Here is a 17,285-nt window from a genome sequence, read left to right on the forward strand (position 1 = left end):
CTTAGGAAAACGGAAATAAAGAGCATTAGCATTTTGTTCAGATTTTAACATGAACTGACTTGATATATTGCTCTTAAAGATGTAGATAAAAATATTGTTATCCTTTCAATGTCATATTTTTCTGAATTATAGGATTCAGTCTGCAGTTTAAAAAATGTGGATAACTGAATGGAAAATATCCTTCAGGTAAAACATGTGAATTCATCCTGAGATACCTTAAAGAATGAACCAAGTTGACTAAAGCAATTTCAAACCCAAAATATCTTTTCATCTTTTCCCTAAAAAGACAAATTAGATCTACCAGCAACCAGACCTCAAATCTATTTGCTCTTTAATAATTTACACACTGAAAGGTCACAAAGCTCTTTTCTGTTCCCCTTTATCAACGTCCAAATGCTAATGAAAAAATGCTAAATCCTTTCTGCTATCTTATTTTCACACAAGACTGTCTTCCTGATATAAATTACCACTTTATAAGCACCCAGGTCAGTGGTAACTTTACTCTATTCTATGAATTATGTTTTAAATCTGTACAAATGAGTTCATGTTGTTAATGAATGTTACAAGATATTTTGAGTTACATTCATAACGTGAACTCTCTTTTTAAATCCTATTAATGGACATGCTTTCTGGTGAGATATATATTAAGAAAATATGGCTCTGGTAACCACTGAACCATATCTCTATATTTTTTTTGCACTGTAATAATTTCCCAGATGACTAAAGTTGCACTAATTCTTTTAGCACATTTAGCATTTCACCTATTGCAATGGGTGAGGAATAAGATTCACCTATATCAGGGGTGTCAAACTGCTGGCCCGCGGGCTGGAGCATCACAGAGAAGCCACGCCCATCCCATTGCCAGCAATGAGAAAAAGTTCTGATACGTCGTGCGACGTCACGAGTTTGACATGTCTGACCTAGATTATATGACTTCAGTAATGACTGACAGCATTTATCCTAATTAACACAAAAAAGGGGTTTCCACCTTCAAGGGAACTGAGTACAAAGGATCTTATGACTAATAGGGGATGGCGGGGTGGCTCAGTACTTAAGTTGCTGGGCCTATTAGCTGGAAAGCTGACAGCCTGGGTTTGAGACCTGAGCGTCGAGCAATGGGGTGAGGTCCCATCTTCGCCTACCTGTAAAGTTCAAAAGCATGCGAGTAGATAAATAGGTATCACTTTGGTGGGGAGGAAACAGCACTCTGCAACATCATGCTGGCCACATGATTGCGGAATTGTCTTTGCACAGCACTGGCTCATGGCCTTGAAATGGAAATGAGCAGCGTCCCCTATAGTTGGTAACAACTAGTGAAGTAAAATCCGCAGGGACTTCTTTCCTTTTCCTATGACTAATAGAAGTTTGCTAACAAATTTTAGTTCCTTATCAAGTAAACATACTGTATAAAATAAATATCTCTCCATAAGTACTTAAAATATCTCAGCACAGAAATAAACATAGAAAAGAAAATAATTCACCAGCATCTTCTTGAATTTCAGACAGTCCAGATTTGGCATATTTTGTGAAAGATTGCATGAGACCAAGGGAAAAATGACTTTCTGGCCTTCACACAAAAGGCAACTAGAGTGATGGGAAAGTAGCCTTCACTGTACTTGAAGGATGAACTTCAGGGATACTGGCAATCTATTTCCCAACCCCTAGCATCTACTGTTAGAGGCAACATTACCTTTAAATGATAACAGTAGCCCTGATCTAGATTTGTAGAACTTGTTGGTTGCTAATTGTACTTTGCTTTTCAGAAAATTGCAACTGATTGAAATTTTCTTTCCCATGAAAACATATCTTTATTTATTTATTATTTTGCATTTCACATGTTTACTGACTGATAATTGCTCTTTTTTAAAAAAAAATCAATACTCCCTTTTTTGGAGGGGCAGTAGATTCCCCCTCCTCCTTTAAATATTGATTTAAAGAGTTGACTGGATTTTTTAAGATTAAGTGAATGCTGTCATGACTAGAAATAAACATTTAGACTTTCTATCCTCTTAAGTCTTTGCAACATCCTAACCAGGATGACCAAGGATAAAGAATGCTATATTTATAGTTCGGCAGTATTGGAAGGAACACATTCTGCTTTCTTGTTAAAATAATTCTTTCAAACTTGGTACTAGGAAATTAGCCTTCAAAGCTGTTGATTGTTGATTTCATGTTATTACTTAATTTTTTATCCCACCTTTATTACTTTATTAGTAACTCAAGGTGGTGAACATACATAATACTCCTTCCTCCTATTTTCCCTACACAACCGTGTGAGGTGGGCTGAACTATAAGAGAATGGCTGGCTCATGTTTTTTCATGTCTAAGGACAGTCTCCTGGTTTCTAGACTAGTCCCTTAACTATTACACCACACTGACTCTCACAGATGATGATCAATTCTTTATTGGAAGTTGGAAGGTTTGCAAACTAAGATCTGCATTCCTCAGAATTATCCATGCTGCAGCCAATCATGTTCACCTTCCTTTATCTTTATGTAACATAAAGCAAATGGAATTAAGCTGATGCTTTTCATTCAAACTGAGGGAGCTATAAATCTCTGAAATAAGTCAAATTATTATTTTTCCTCTAGTTCAGGGGTGTCAAACTGCCGGCCCATAGGCCAGATGCGTGATCCAGAAGCCACACCCACCCCATTGCCAGCAATGGTAAAACTGTCCTGATACATTGTGCAACATCACGTCATGTCACTAGTTTGACATGTCTGCTCTAGTTTCCTGCAAATGGAATCCACAAATAAAGCTAGGAAAACTGCTCATATAGTCTTACAGCAGTAGGAAATAAAAGATAGCTTATTTTCATCCTCTAAAGATGAAATACCCAATACAAATTCTCTAGTGTAACACTTCCAGCTTGACAGGAGGAAAAATGGAATGACAGCATGTTTATATGTGTGTTTGTTTGTGTGTGTGCGTATGTATGAATGCATGAATAAAATCTTTAAGCTTCTTTGGGACCATCCAACCATTTCACAGGAATATTTTCAAAGATTTAAATTACTATTTACAAAGGGGATTTTCTGCCAAGAAAAGATACAAGCAGTCTTTTCTTAGTGTTCCTATGCCCACAGACAGAAAATCCCTGTGGTTCTACTGTTAAGGAAAATGGATCATCAATGGAAGGTGAAGGCATTTTTTCACCTCTCTGTTGTCAGAAGGGCATTTACAATGAGACTGAGACCAATTATTTACTTCCTCAGGGAAGAAAAATGCTTGGTAATTTATATTATATCTTGATTGCAGCAGAGCCCTGGGAGATTCAAAGCTGCATATCTTTCTGTTCTGTATATTATGTTTTTGCTAAGTACGTGGAATACAAGAGTATTTCTATAGCTCAATGCGATACATACATTTTAATATTTAATTATTCTGGGCTGCACTATACCTGGCAAAAATTAATCATTTTGCCTTTAACAGAAGAGGAAGCTACAACAGTCTTCTGTTCATATAAGGAAGGCAGAAAGCATGTCTTAACACAGGATGACTATATTATGGCCAAATAAAATTCCCAGATTCTCCAGTTTAGACTGAATCTTGTCCTGTTCCAATAAATGCAACTGTTGTGATTCAGGGTCACCTTGTGGGTTCGGCAGTTAGGTCGGATGACTCAGAGGAGGAGGAGGGGGGTGTTGAAGAGCTTGCTTATGATGGCCTTGAGGTCACGATGGAGACCCAGCTGTGTGAGCCTGACAGCGTGGATGAAGATGACCCACAGCTGGCCCTGTTCAAGGACGCCCGACGCAGGAGGCAGTCAATCAGGAGTAAACAGAGGAAGGCAATGGGGCACCTCGGAAGGAGGCAGAGAGAAGCCATGCCCTGAACTGTATAAAAGGGGAATGTGTGGGAGGGCTGGTTTGCTGAAGGCAACTGCTTGAATAGTTCCTGTTTCATGGCTCCTGTTTCATGGTTGGTGTCTTGTTTTGCTCTGTTTTATGTTAATAAATTTGGCAGGCTTTATTCCAGCCTCTTGCCGTTTGTAAAGGGGTTGTCCCTGCTTTTTCTGCAGGGCCGGTAGCAGGCTGGTACAGAACAGCAACATATGTAAAGTATAAAATCCCATTTTTTTATTCCAGTCTTATGAAATGTCAATTGGGGACTAGTCTTTACTGAAGTACGAATGTTGTGTTTGGACACATAATTTTCATTGGTTTTATTATTTAAGTTCTGCCCATTGTTTGAAAAACTGAGTTTTATCATCAATTTGAAGTCCATTGGCTTAAAATTGCAACAAAAAGTAAGCCCAACACCAAATCAAGCAATGGATCATTCAAACCATATCACTAAAAAGAAATGTGTAATAGGAATTATCACCATGGGTACAAAGTAGCTAAAATACAAAAATACAAACAAAATACAAGAGTCATATATTCTTTTACCACAAAACATAAAAGGCTAAAACGGACTCTGCTCCATAGAAAACCTATGTGTCAAAAAGTGTGGATTTTCTGTTTTTAAATATTAGTTACTGATATTACTATTGGATCCGGAGAATATTATGACTGCATCTAGATATAACAGAATAATATTCATTAATATATTTAATTGTATTTTGAATACCAGTATCTTGAAACTAATTTAATTTTATTAAATATATAATGTATGTGAAATGCATTTTGATTTACATAAGCAGATGAACATCAACAGTTATCTGTTTAAAATGTATCATATTAGTAAGGCATTTATTCTTCACTATATAATAAAAAAATTCACACAATAAGATACACTTGACCTAACCAGATTTTGTTCATAAAATGGAATAACACACATATATACAACATACATACAAAGGGATATAACTAGCCTTGCATATACATTTTCACCTTTTTGACCACATTCCATATACTGTATATGATAAATGGATCTCAACTGATGAATATTCCATTTTCATTACTTTTAATTTCTCTTGGTCTGACTGTGATCTTGATAAGATCAGTCATAAATTGCTTTGGAATATTAGCTGGGAACCATTAAATGCATTTTGTGTCCTCTCAACCATAACTCATTACAGAAAAGTAACCTGGCATCAGTAAGTCACTGGAACTTAAAAACCCATATATGCAACTCAATATCCTGCTGCTAGGCTATTTAGTGATAAAAATCTGATATAATAAAATATTAATTACAGCTGAAAGGTTGGGTGAAAAATATGAACTCAATTACTTGCCCATATTATGAACAAAGGGCAAAATTTTAAAAAAATGTGGACATTTGAGATAAAGTAATAAGTAAAACATTAGAATGGATCTGAGAGTTGCCTAAAACGCCACCTATTATTAATCTCTACATCTGGCCTAGAATTCCAAGTGAGCAAACCCTGGTTGGCAGTTCTTCTGTCTCATTTCACTAAATTGTTATTGATGATGGCGTCCTGAAATTCTGTCAAGGATTGGAGTGGAGAGGGGTTAGGTTTCCATACACATACACGTTATTTCCACCAAATAATTAATTAAAATGATTGTGGTTGTTTATCATATTTCTTTCTTTCTTCCTACTCTGTCTGTCACTGCAGAATAACTTAAGGTCCTTTTGAATATGCACATGGCATAAGAAGGAGTTAATGGCTAGGTTTCTTCTGTACTTAAATTAAAATGCTCTTTTTCTACACATAGCAATGTTAACTTTCTAAAGGCATTTCCTTGCCTGATATTACCCATGTTTTAGAGACAATATGACAATTCTAGGAGTTGTAATGGCTAGTTTACAGCTGGCCATATTGGCCTGTAACTCTGAAAAAATGACATAACAAAATTGGACTACACCAGTTTGTATCTAGATGTGGATTTTAATATCATCTATTTCCTCAACCAGATGTTAACACTACGATCAGTATAATCTTGAACCAGTAGAAGCTTAGAAGCATGGGTTTTCTAGTCCAACATATCTGAACCATACTATGGTGGGAAAGGCTGCTTGACAAGAAAGTCACGATGTTAAACCAGAGCCTTTAGACACGTTCTAAATGATCCAGGCAAGCTATTTGCACTCTAGTAATCAATGGGAAAAGGAATTCACATTTAGAAATATTTCTATAAAAATTTCACCACAGAAGGTAGAATAGAATAGAATAGAATAGAATAGAATAGAATAGAATAGAATAGAGCTAGAAGGGACCATAGAGGTCTTCTAGTCCAGCTCTCTGCTCAAGCAGGAGAACCTATACTGTCTCAGACAGGTGAATGTCTAGTCTCTTCTTAAAAATCTCCAGTGATAGAGTGCCCACGATTTCTGGGGGTAAGCTGTTCCACTGGTTGATTGTCCTCACTGTCAGGAAGTTTCTCCTTAATTCCAGGTTGCTTCTCCCTTTGTTCAGTTTCCAACCATTGTTTCTCGTCCTTTCCTCTGGTGCTTTGGTGAACAACCTGGCCCCCTCTGCCTTGTGGCAGCCCCTCAGATACTCAGATGTCTGTCTTCATCAGCCACAAAACCATTTAGGGTAGGAAGTGGGGTGTCCTGGCTTGATCTTTCACTTTCTTTTTAACATCTAAATAAAACTACTGGTGGGAGGGTAATCTGTCACTATGGAGTGCAGTATCACCAGTATGCTGATGATACCTAATTATGTATCTCTATCCCTAGCCAGTAGGTGATGCTGTGGTGTTGCTGGTTGAGTGCCTGGAGTCTATAAGAGCCTGGCTTTGACTCAACCCTGGTAAGACAAAATGGGTCTGGGTTTCCCTCCACCTGGTCCCCAATATTTCATCTTTTACTCTGGAGAGGCTGGCACAACTCAGGGCTGAGCTGGTGCCCAATTTGGTTTTTTTTCTAGATTTTTTTCTGTTCAAGAAGCAAGTGGGAGTTATGGCTAAAGGAGGCTTTGCACAGATTTGTTTGGGGCACCAATTGTGCTCTTTCTTGGATCGGGAGACCTTGCTCATGGTCACGCATGATTGGTCATCTCCCATTTGGATTACTGCAATGTTCTCTACATGGGGCTGCCCTTGAAGACAATCTAGAAGCTACAAGTGGTCCAGAATGTGGTGGTGAGTGCAATGATGAGATGCCCATATAACATCACTGTTGCACAAGCTGCACTGGCTCCCAGTTTCCTTCCAGAAAAATTGCTGGTCATTATCTTGAAAGCCCTATAAGACACAGAGCCAGGTTATTTGTGGGAAGAACTTTCACTAAGAACATCTACTCATCCTAGAAGATAAGATAGGATGGGCACACTCCTAGTTCTTTCTCTTAAGCATAGCCATTTTATAGAATCTAGGAAGTGGTCTTTTCTATGGCAGCTTCTGCACTGTGGGACACACTTCCCCTTGAAGGTCAGCAGGTCTCTATCCTCTTAGCTTTCCAAAAACCACTCAAGGCCTGGCTTTTCCTGTAGCATGGGTAAAGGTGAAGTGGAGGAGAGGATTTAACAAGGATGTTGGAAGTTTAACTTTGGTATCAGGGTAATAAGTGCTTACGACCATGAATCTGGTATCTTACCTTCAGAGAGGAGTTCATTATAGAGTTCCAGCATTACATTGCCTAACAGTTCCTGCAATGTTCTATATAGTTCCGCTGGTAGCCCATCTGGTCCTGGTGTTTTGCCATTCTTTTGTTTTTTGATTGCTTCTGTTAATTCCATCATTGTATTTTCTCTTCTAGTAGCTTTCTAAATTTCTCTGGGACTTTAGGTATCTCTGTTTTTTCCAAGAATTGTTTTATCCTATCATCTGAAACTACTTGTTGCTTATATAAATTCTCATAATATTCCCAAGTTATTTTTTTCTTTTCTTCATTCCGGTGTTGTAAAGTCCCCTCGGCATCTTCCAGTTGTTTAATCCATCTCTTCTCTTTCTCCCTGGTTTCTTTGTTTGTTCAAAAAAGATTTGTTTGGCTGCCTTTATTTTCCTTGCCACCTCTTCATTTTCTATTAAGTTCATTTTATGCTTGTTCAACTCCATTAAATTTTTTATCTTTTTGTTTTGTGTATCTTTCTGTAATTCTTTCTCAAGAGTCTTATATTCTTCCTCGGTGCCCCTTTCAATTGCAGGGGTGCTTCCCCACTAGCCTATTTCCTCCTATCTCAGCCCTTTTGGCTGCCCTGCACAGTGGCCTTCCTCAGCTGCACCACCACCACTGGAATTGAACAAAAAATCTGGGCCCTTCAAAACTCTCAGCTGGTCACTCCCAACTCCCCAGGCTTCTACTTTAGCCCCAATGTCACTGTCACCAAGGAGAACTGCCTCAAGCTGTGGTCAGTGCCCCCAGGACAAAGCGCCATCCACTCCCAACATCGTGCACTCTGCAAGCCTGCCGCTGACTCCTACCATCTTGCTCCTCCTGCTGAGGCTTCTTCCGAAGACCACCTCTGCTCTTTTCCAAATAACACACATCGTTTTTGTGATGCTGCAGAAGGCCTCAGCAGCTTTCTGAAGGTGTTATGAAGCATCATGGGAATGGCTTGCACTATTTGGGGAATAGCACAAGCTGTCTCAGAAAGAAGAACTAGTCTGACCAGCAGCTGCTTCATATAGAGCCAGGCCAGCAACAGAAGGAGGAAGACAAGAAGCAGGAGGCTTGAGGCAGCAGTAGTTGTTTATTTATTTGCATGTCACATTTATTATTTTTAAAATAAATCAAATCATAAATATATCCCACACTCCTTCCTCCTCCTATTTTCCCCACAACAACAAGCCTGTGAGGTGAGTTGGGCTGAGAGACAGTGACTGTCTCAGGATCACCCAACTGACTTTCATGGCCAAGAGACTCATGGTCTCTTGCTTTGTAGCCCTGTGACTTAACCACTAAACCAAACTGGGGCTGAAGTAGAGGCCGAGGAGAGGTGGTGGTGGCAGTTGAGATTGTTGAAGGCCCTAGGATTTCTACTTCAACCCTAGTGTTGCTGCTACCACTGAGGCATGCTGTTTTGCAGGACATCCCAAAGGGCAGAGATAGGGAGGAGATAGCTGGATGAGGAAAGGTGAAGAGGAAATAATCCCTTACACCTTACTGAGGCTGAGGGCTGGGAAGGATCAAAATAGGAATGGCTTCCCTTGGTATGGGACCTTGCTTAATGTGCTAGTTGGTTTTCAGTTAATGTTGCAATGGGGACTGCTAAGTTATGTGGTCATGTGATGTCAAACTTTATAACTATATTTATTATTTAGTGATAAAAATTCTGGTCCCAATTATTGTCAAAATTCAAGGCCTAGGCCCCAAACTATTTTTATTAATATCTGCTATATTAATAAAATCTTGGAAGTTTGAATAAATTTCCCTTCTCTCACTTTTATATTTATGTGAATTAGGGGGTTGCCTGCCTAGACATTTCATGCCTCTTCCTCTTCATTTGGGCTTAAGCATTGTTTGCCTATTCATGGCTTTAACAGATTTTCCTTCTTTCTGTCAAGGTCATTATCCTCTTATTCTCTATGGATATCAAAGGAGACAGAGTCAAGTAACCAGGCTCTGTGTCATGTAGGCTGTAAACATAATGACCAGCACATTGAATCACATCCAGAAAGAAACTGAAGCCTGAAAAGCAGAGATGTTATATGGGCATCCTGAGTCATTCCTGTCACTGCCCATGTCGCTGCGTTCTGCAGCAGCTGAAGTTTCTGGGTAATTTTCAAGAGCAGCTCCATGTAGAGTGCACTGCAGTAGTCATGCTGTCAAATGTTAGCCTTGACTTCATAAAAGCTTTTAAAATTCTTCAAACCAAGGTATGTATTTGAAAAACTACTTCTTAAGCTATGACCTACCTTGAAAGATTGACATTTGTGATTGGGAATGCCATAAATTCTGCTTCACATAAATATCTTGTAGAAAACAGTAATGAAAATTTCAAAACCTCATTTCCTAGGGTTGGTTTTATCTTTTCTACTTTGATCCAGAATGCGCTCAGTGGTTATGTTTATTTTTTTGAGAATGCTATACAATATCTCAGCACTGGATTATCTCAGCCAACTATGCTTCAAATGTTATTATCATAATTTTAGTGATAATGCCAAATGGGTTTCACTCCTAGCTGTGCTTAGTCATATATTCCAGGTTATGGAGGTTGAAGTCAAAATTTAATTTGTTCAAATGTTCAACAATAACGTTTTTTTCATCACACAATTCAACACTTTCATCTTCCAGAAACAAATTTAATATGAGGGAAAAAGGCACTTGTTTTGCTTCCAATTTTTCTCTCATAATTTCAGCTTTCCTTAGAAAGTTGTCGCTTTAATATCACCATGGCTAGCATGTGATCATAACCTTGCCCCGAAGCATTCAACTTACTGCATTCTGAAATATATCTGAAGATTAGCAAGGTTCAGTATCTACTTAGAATTCGAGGACCAGATGTTCTGTAGGTAATACCTTTCCACATAAGAGTGGTCAGTAGCTGGTAAAACAAGCATCTACTTTCATATTGATAATCCTAGATAGTATATGCTATGAATTATGCATTATCACTCACATCAGTTGGTAAGCCTAGTTGAAAAAACTGCCCTTTTATAGCTGCAATCGCTTGTGTTTTTCTGTATCATTTGACAAGTCCTAAATACATGTACAATAGACATTTGACAATGATATGTGTTCAGTGTTCTTAAATCCACCAGTCATAGGTCAACCATGCCTTGAGTGTGCGTCTGGTCATCAAATTTTAAGAAAAATTCACAGAAACTGTAGGAGACACAAAAAAGATCAATAGATATGAACAGAGGATTGGAAACTAGTCTTGCAAGAAGAGATTGGGAGAAATTGGATGTTTACCCTGAGAAAAGACAACTAAAGTGGGGATATAACATTCTTCAAATATGCGAAGGGATGCTACATAAAAGAAAATCAAAATCAGTTTTCAGTCATTGAAGACTATAGGATATAGTTAGGATCCCAGGTTACAAGACATTTAAGACAGAATAATGATCTTAAAATTACAAGAATAAATATTTCAGTGGAATTTTTAGAAGAGCGTCCTAATGATAAGCAGTTTAGTTTTGTTTTGTTTAGTTTAGTTTTATTGTATTTGTATACCGCCCTTCTCCCGAAGGACTCAGGGCGGTGAACAGGGCATACATAAAAATACAGGATACAAAAATTAAAAAGAATTAAATAATAGCCCAGCTAAAACAGTTGATAACAGTATAAAAATCCCCATTAAAAACCCCAACATATCCCCATCAGGCCAGGCCGACTTGTTCAAAAAGATGGGTCAGACCACGTCGGAAGGAGCGAAGGTCAGGTGCCATCCGGAGCTCGACCGGCAGCTGATTCCATAAAGCCGGAGCGCCCACAGAGAAGGCCCTCCCCCTGGGGGCCACCAGCCGACATTCTCTGACTAGTTTAATAGTAGAATCAATTATCCAGAATGGTCTTAATAATGGAAACCTGCCAATAGGAATGAACTGGTAACAGAGGGTTTTTTTGTTTTGTTTTTTTAAAAAAACATATGCCATATAGCAGACATGTCAAACACAAGGCCCGGGGGCCGGATTCGGCCCGCGAAGTGGTTTCATGTGGCCCATGAAGCCATCCTGGAAACAGTGAGGGAACGGCCCCCACTGCCTTGGCCCTGGCCCAGAGACCCTCCTTCTGCCAGAGACGCTCAGATCTGTCCCACTCCTGCCCGGGCCCCCATAGGTACCCTTGATGTGAACGATGTAGAGCTGGCCACGCCCACCCAGTAGGCCATACACACTCTAGCCACGCCCACCCAGTAGGCCACGCCCACCCTGGCCATACCCACCTGGCCCCTTGAGGGAAACCGCAATGCTGATGCAGCCCTCAATGAAATTGAGTTTGACACCCCTGCCATATAGCATCAAATTACTGCAAATTAATTATTTAATTATAAATAAGAATATTTGCTTGCCATAAAAGAATGACAATTATAGTCCTCAATAAACCTCTGTCACTTCTATATCACAGAATTGCTCAGCTAAGTTTTAGGTTATTGTATGGATGGTAAGCTATAATTCAGTAAGTTTTTTAGGCAGAAATTGAGCCTCTAATTTATATTGCAAGTCTACATTTGTACAGATTCTTAAATAATGTCCTCTAGAAAATGAAAAGAGAAGCAAATTATCATTACCAAAATATACACAAATATATGTATTTGTGAGAAGTTTGGTTTTAAAATTTTATTTTTCTAAATTTTTAAAATTAGATAATTATTGTCATACCAGAAGAAAAGGAAATTCTGGAATTTTTTTTACAAATATAATGTGTACGATGGACTGAAACTTTGATTTGTATTGCTTAACGTTTATTTTAAATTAGGTATTAAATTATATATTTAATTAGATATTAACTATATCTACAATGGTATGACAATTATGATGGCAGTGTGAATATTATAAAATATGACAAAGTAATGTTTAAGTTTTAAAACATTCCTTATCTCTGGTTTCCAGATATTTCTATACCACAACTCTTTGTCATCCTTAATAATTGGTTATGCTCCATGGGGTGCTAGGAACATCTGACTAGCCACAAGTTCCTCATTCCTTCTTTAGGACATACTCATGATGTCTGTAAATTCAGACTATAAAACAAACTAATGATATCATCTCAACCTCCTGGATTTTACTCCTTCACAATGTAGATAATGGAAATGACAGGTCTAAATGCTTTCCATTAAAATGTATTGGGGGAAAAAGATGTGAAAAAAGAGGCTTTCAAGCCTTTTCCAGGATTGCATATTACAGTTGTTAAATCTAAGGATAAGAATGAGAAGGTAGGAGAGGTTAGCCATTTAATTGTTCATCTTCTTCAGCCTAAATCAATAGAGTCAGTGACTAGTTTCATACTTGAGTATTTAAACCATTTATAAAAGAATCTGTCAAAATCTTTGATTCAGAAGTCAGTTCTACTGTTGAAATGGGGTGGATGGGCTTTTGCTGATTTTATTTTAATTCTTTGTGTTTCCTGGCATCTATTCTAGAAGACCTCCCACTATAGTGGTGGTGCTACAGTGATGGTGCTAATGCTGGGAATTGAGGAGAAGACAGTAAATGATAAACACTGCCTCCCTCTACTAACAGAAACAGTGTGATTGGAATTCCCACTCTGAAATGGACAATCAGGATAACAAAGTAAATCTTAATGATAAAGACCCATCTTTCAAGTGCCAACTCTACTGCCTAATGCCTGATATAATCTATTGCACAGCTATTATTTATATCTGTGTTTGACAGTTATCTCTCAGTCAAGTCTCTTCTGCACAAATCATCAATTACTCATTATTGAACAACAGTTCAGAAGTTGACAGCTATGCTGATATTGTCCAAAATTACAGCTATGGATTGGAAAAGAAACAAGAAAAGTAAAAGATATGGTATTGACATATCATCACAGAATAATAACATCTATTAGCAGTTTGTTCCAGAAACTTATAATTTTTTAAAAAAAGTTTCTTAAATTTATGATGCCATGTAGTCGTTTCCTAAAGATGCCACAACTGTAATTGAAGTGGACTGAATCCAAATAAACTTAAAACAGAAAGCAACATTCTAATTTTATGTTTCTTCTAGGCATAATGATAAATGGAGGTATAAATTGTAAACAAGCAATCCTAGGCGATAATGTGCTAGAATTGGTGCTTACTTTCTTTCTGCCTTTCTTCCTCTATCTATCAGAGGAATTAAAGATTTTTATGTGACAGAACTGATGTATTGATCAATAACCCAACAACAATCATTTACACTGAAAAGTTTAGAAGAGTTCCAAGAAACTGCATTAACCACGCAAGACAGTTACAGCAGGATCAATAGACAGCCAATAGTGAAGAGCATAAAGTACAGCTATGTTTTTCTTACTCAGAATGAATACAGATTAAAGAAACAATCAGCTAGGAAAGTCTGTTGCTTCAGAGTTCCTTGGAATGAACATAGATGTGACAATCTTGTCCCCACCTTTTAAAAATGAGACTTCTGTAAACTGAATTGCTTATCAACGATACTCCATCTTAACTATAACGAAAGAGGTGTTTTTATATTTTATTGTTAAATGACTTTACAACCTTTATCATTAACAATGAACAGATAAGCTGGCCTTATTTACACTTAAAAGGCAATACATTACTACAGATCATTTCTATTTCAAGAAAAAAGTGGAAAATGCAATTTTAAAAAATTACTGTAAAAAGTTGATTATGCTTTATCTCATCTTATGCAGTCCTTCATAATTTTTAATTTTTACTTCTGGTGATGCAAATACAATGTGCAGGGAGATTCCATGTAATTAAGCATCATCATGAAATAAAAACCTATATTCCCTGCCTCAGATTATCTTTATCCCAAGCCCTGCCCAGAAAATTTATTGTGCTATCAGTGGGTAATTGAAAAAAATACCCTCCAGTCCGCCTTACCAATTGCTAATTAGCAAAGAAGGAATTCCATAGTGACAAATAGACTACTTAAATTTATTTTCTTTTAGCTGCCAATGTATCTGACCCTGTATAATTTTTTATCATAATAATTAATTTTTAGCTAAAAGACTAAGCGCATTTAAATGACCAAGCGTCTCACAAACAACAACTCTGAGTGGTGTATAACAATCAGTAAATCAACAAATATATTACAATCAATAACTGTAAAAATATAAAAAAGTTAAAATGAAATATCACTATTTTTTAAAAAAATATATATAAACCAGATAGAGAAAATACCAGCTAGAACAGGCATGTCAAACTGCCAGCCCATGGGCCGGATGCATCACACCAAAATCGTGCCCACCCCATTGCCATCAATGGGGAAAAAGTTGTGATATGTCGCGCGATGTCACGTGACGTCGCAAGTTTAAAATGCCTGAACTAGAAATATTTGAACTTGCTAAAATAATGAAAAACAAGATAAAAATTCTTGCAAATGAAGGTAAATATATGTGTCTGGGATAATGTTGCAGAATCCAATCTGAGTCGGCCACCAGGACCAAAATCACATCCTAGTTAACAAGTAAAACTTACACACATCCAGGCACCATATAAACACAACATGAAGAACGGCCCAGTGCACATATTCTGGAGAAAGAGAAGTTCCCTGATAAGCTTAAAAGCTTCGGTCCTGGTGACCGATTCATATTGGATCCTGCATAAAAATTCATATCATTGGAGGAAGAGCATCTGCATAGCATTTCAGGATTTGCAAAACATTTGACATATTATTTTGCTATATCTCTTGCCACAATTCTGCAGCATATTATTAATCTTATCCTTATATTGAAGATTAGGAGATTTAGTCTGAAAGACTACTTGGCCAAATACTATTTAGTGAACATCCCTTCTTTTTTCCTATAATCTAATTTAATTTTTAAGTTTCCTAGCATCTCACCTGGCTACCTGAAATAATGGTGATTAAATCCTCAGTTGCAAGAGAGATTAGTTACAGAAAACACAGTTGTAGAGGATAAAATAATTATGCACCCTTGAACTCATAGCACTGCAATAAGCAATTACCTTGTAGAAGTAAAGAAACCACCCACATAAGAGAACTACAGCTTTGTTCTTTATTTTCAAAGACTAAGTTCTCAAATCCTACACATAATACCTGAGTGCTCTACATCAAAGAATTTTCGTATTCATCTGCCATTTAATTTAATTAGAGATAATGCAAACATGGATTTAAACTGTGCTGAATTAGGAAAGATCCCCAGAAAACACTGTCAAGAAATTAATCAATTGTATTTTAATCTTGTACAACTTCTCCAACATCACAATACCTGACTGGTGCACCTCTGCTTTGTGCAGGCTTCAACTGAACTGTCACGGTACTGTCTGTTTGATTTAAAGGTGTTTCCAACTCATAGGGTGGCATAGAAGGTGCTAGACAAAAAAGAACACATGAAGCACTCATTTAATTTGTCCCTTTCATATCATATGTATCTTAAAACAGTCTTCCTAAAAATAGTGTTTAGAGCAGAGCCACCTACACAGAGCATTCTAAACCAATTTCCTTCTCTTTGATGAACTTATCAGCCTACCAACAACCATACTGCTCTTATGATAGGATTTCCTTCTATGTTAGAACATTCAGTAATGGGATCCTGAACAATTTGAATTTATACAAGCTCAGATTGCAGCACTTATCAATTTATCTTGATCTTTAATCTGTTAATTTAGCAATTATTATCTTTTCTGGACATCAAGATAACATACTTTGTTGGTAGTCAGAACTGAACTAAATAAATTTTTATTCCCTAAGATGCTCTCCATATTTCACTTCTGTTAGGGTATGGTGCTTTAGGTTTTCATATTTGTTATGTCCTAATTTGTATCTAGATCTCAGATATTCCTTCTGATATTATGTGTAGCTTTAAAACAGAATCATATTGTTGAGTATCGTTGATATCCTCAATTTCACAGAGCAGACACCAAGGATGAATATTTTTTCCCTAACCTTTCAAAAAGAATAAAAGAGAACATCATTTTTTATGAGGGGGCTTGACTTTTCTAACTTCTTTGTAATCAATTATATTTTAATTAATTCCATTATTCTGCTGGTGGTTATGTAATGTTTTTTTAATTAATTAGTGAATTAATTTAGTGAATGGTGAGTTTCAGTAGCATAATACTTTTAGACAGTACTGATGAACAAAAAGTTAAGCTTGTTCCTGCTAATACAGATGTTTTAATGAAATTTTCTACTTTATTAGTATTCCTACAAAAATAATAGAAGCTAGGGACTGTTGAATATGGCTGTTGATAAGAAACAAAAATCAAGATATCAGTCTTTACAACACAGAATGATCATATGTAATAAAGGTAGACATATAAGTTTTCTAAACAAACAAAATACTGGACCTGCCCTTCTAAAGTTTAAAATATGACTGAATTGGGCATAGCTAAATATGTAAGTTTAAATGTAGCATGCTTAATCATCTTAATTTTGCCCTAATTATGCTTTCTTTAAAATTCAGAAAAGTTGGATCGTTCCCATCTCTCTCTAAGAATAGATCTTAATATTGCTGGCACAGAAATAGTTTTATAATTCTGAGAGTCTGTTAAATGGAAAGTTGCACAAAAAAATCTCCTTCAAGTTGAGGTAGGTTCCTAGAGATTTCATGGACCTATCTGATCTAGGTAGCCTTTGGGTTACAATGACAATTGGGAATTGAATTGCTGTTGCAAAGTAATGCAATCATAAAGCGTGACATCATGTGACTGTATTGCTTAGCAATGACAAACACAGCAGTCATGGTTGCCCTTATAAGCACTCATGGTTGCCCTTATAAGATGCAGCATCATTAAGCTGGAAGTGGTGGGACTTCCAGGTAAGGACTGTAGGAGTACCATAGGGGGAGTCCCAGTGCAGCCTGTGCAAATTGGGGGAGACCAAAGCAGATGAGGG

General features: G+C 37.2%; 1 protein-coding gene across 4 annotated transcripts in view; it reads right to left on the reverse strand.

The window, feature by feature from the left end:
* Positions 1-17,285, reverse strand: part of PTPRM (protein tyrosine phosphatase receptor type M) — a 488,223-nt gene that overhangs the window by 199,575 nt on the left and 271,363 nt on the right. For all 4 annotated transcript variants that reach the window (XM_083358729.1, XM_083358728.1, XM_083358727.1 and 1 more), the window contains exon 11: positions 15,658-15,760. In XM_083358729.1, coding sequence (XP_083214855.1) covers positions 15,658-15,760 — 103 coding nt within the window. The remainder of the gene's footprint in view (positions 1-15,657; positions 15,761-17,285) is intronic.

Source organism: Vipera ursinii (assembly GCF_947247035.1).
Source record: "Vipera ursinii genome assembly, chromosome: 3".
NCBI lineage: Eukaryota > Metazoa > Chordata > Lepidosauria > Squamata > Viperidae > Vipera > Vipera ursinii.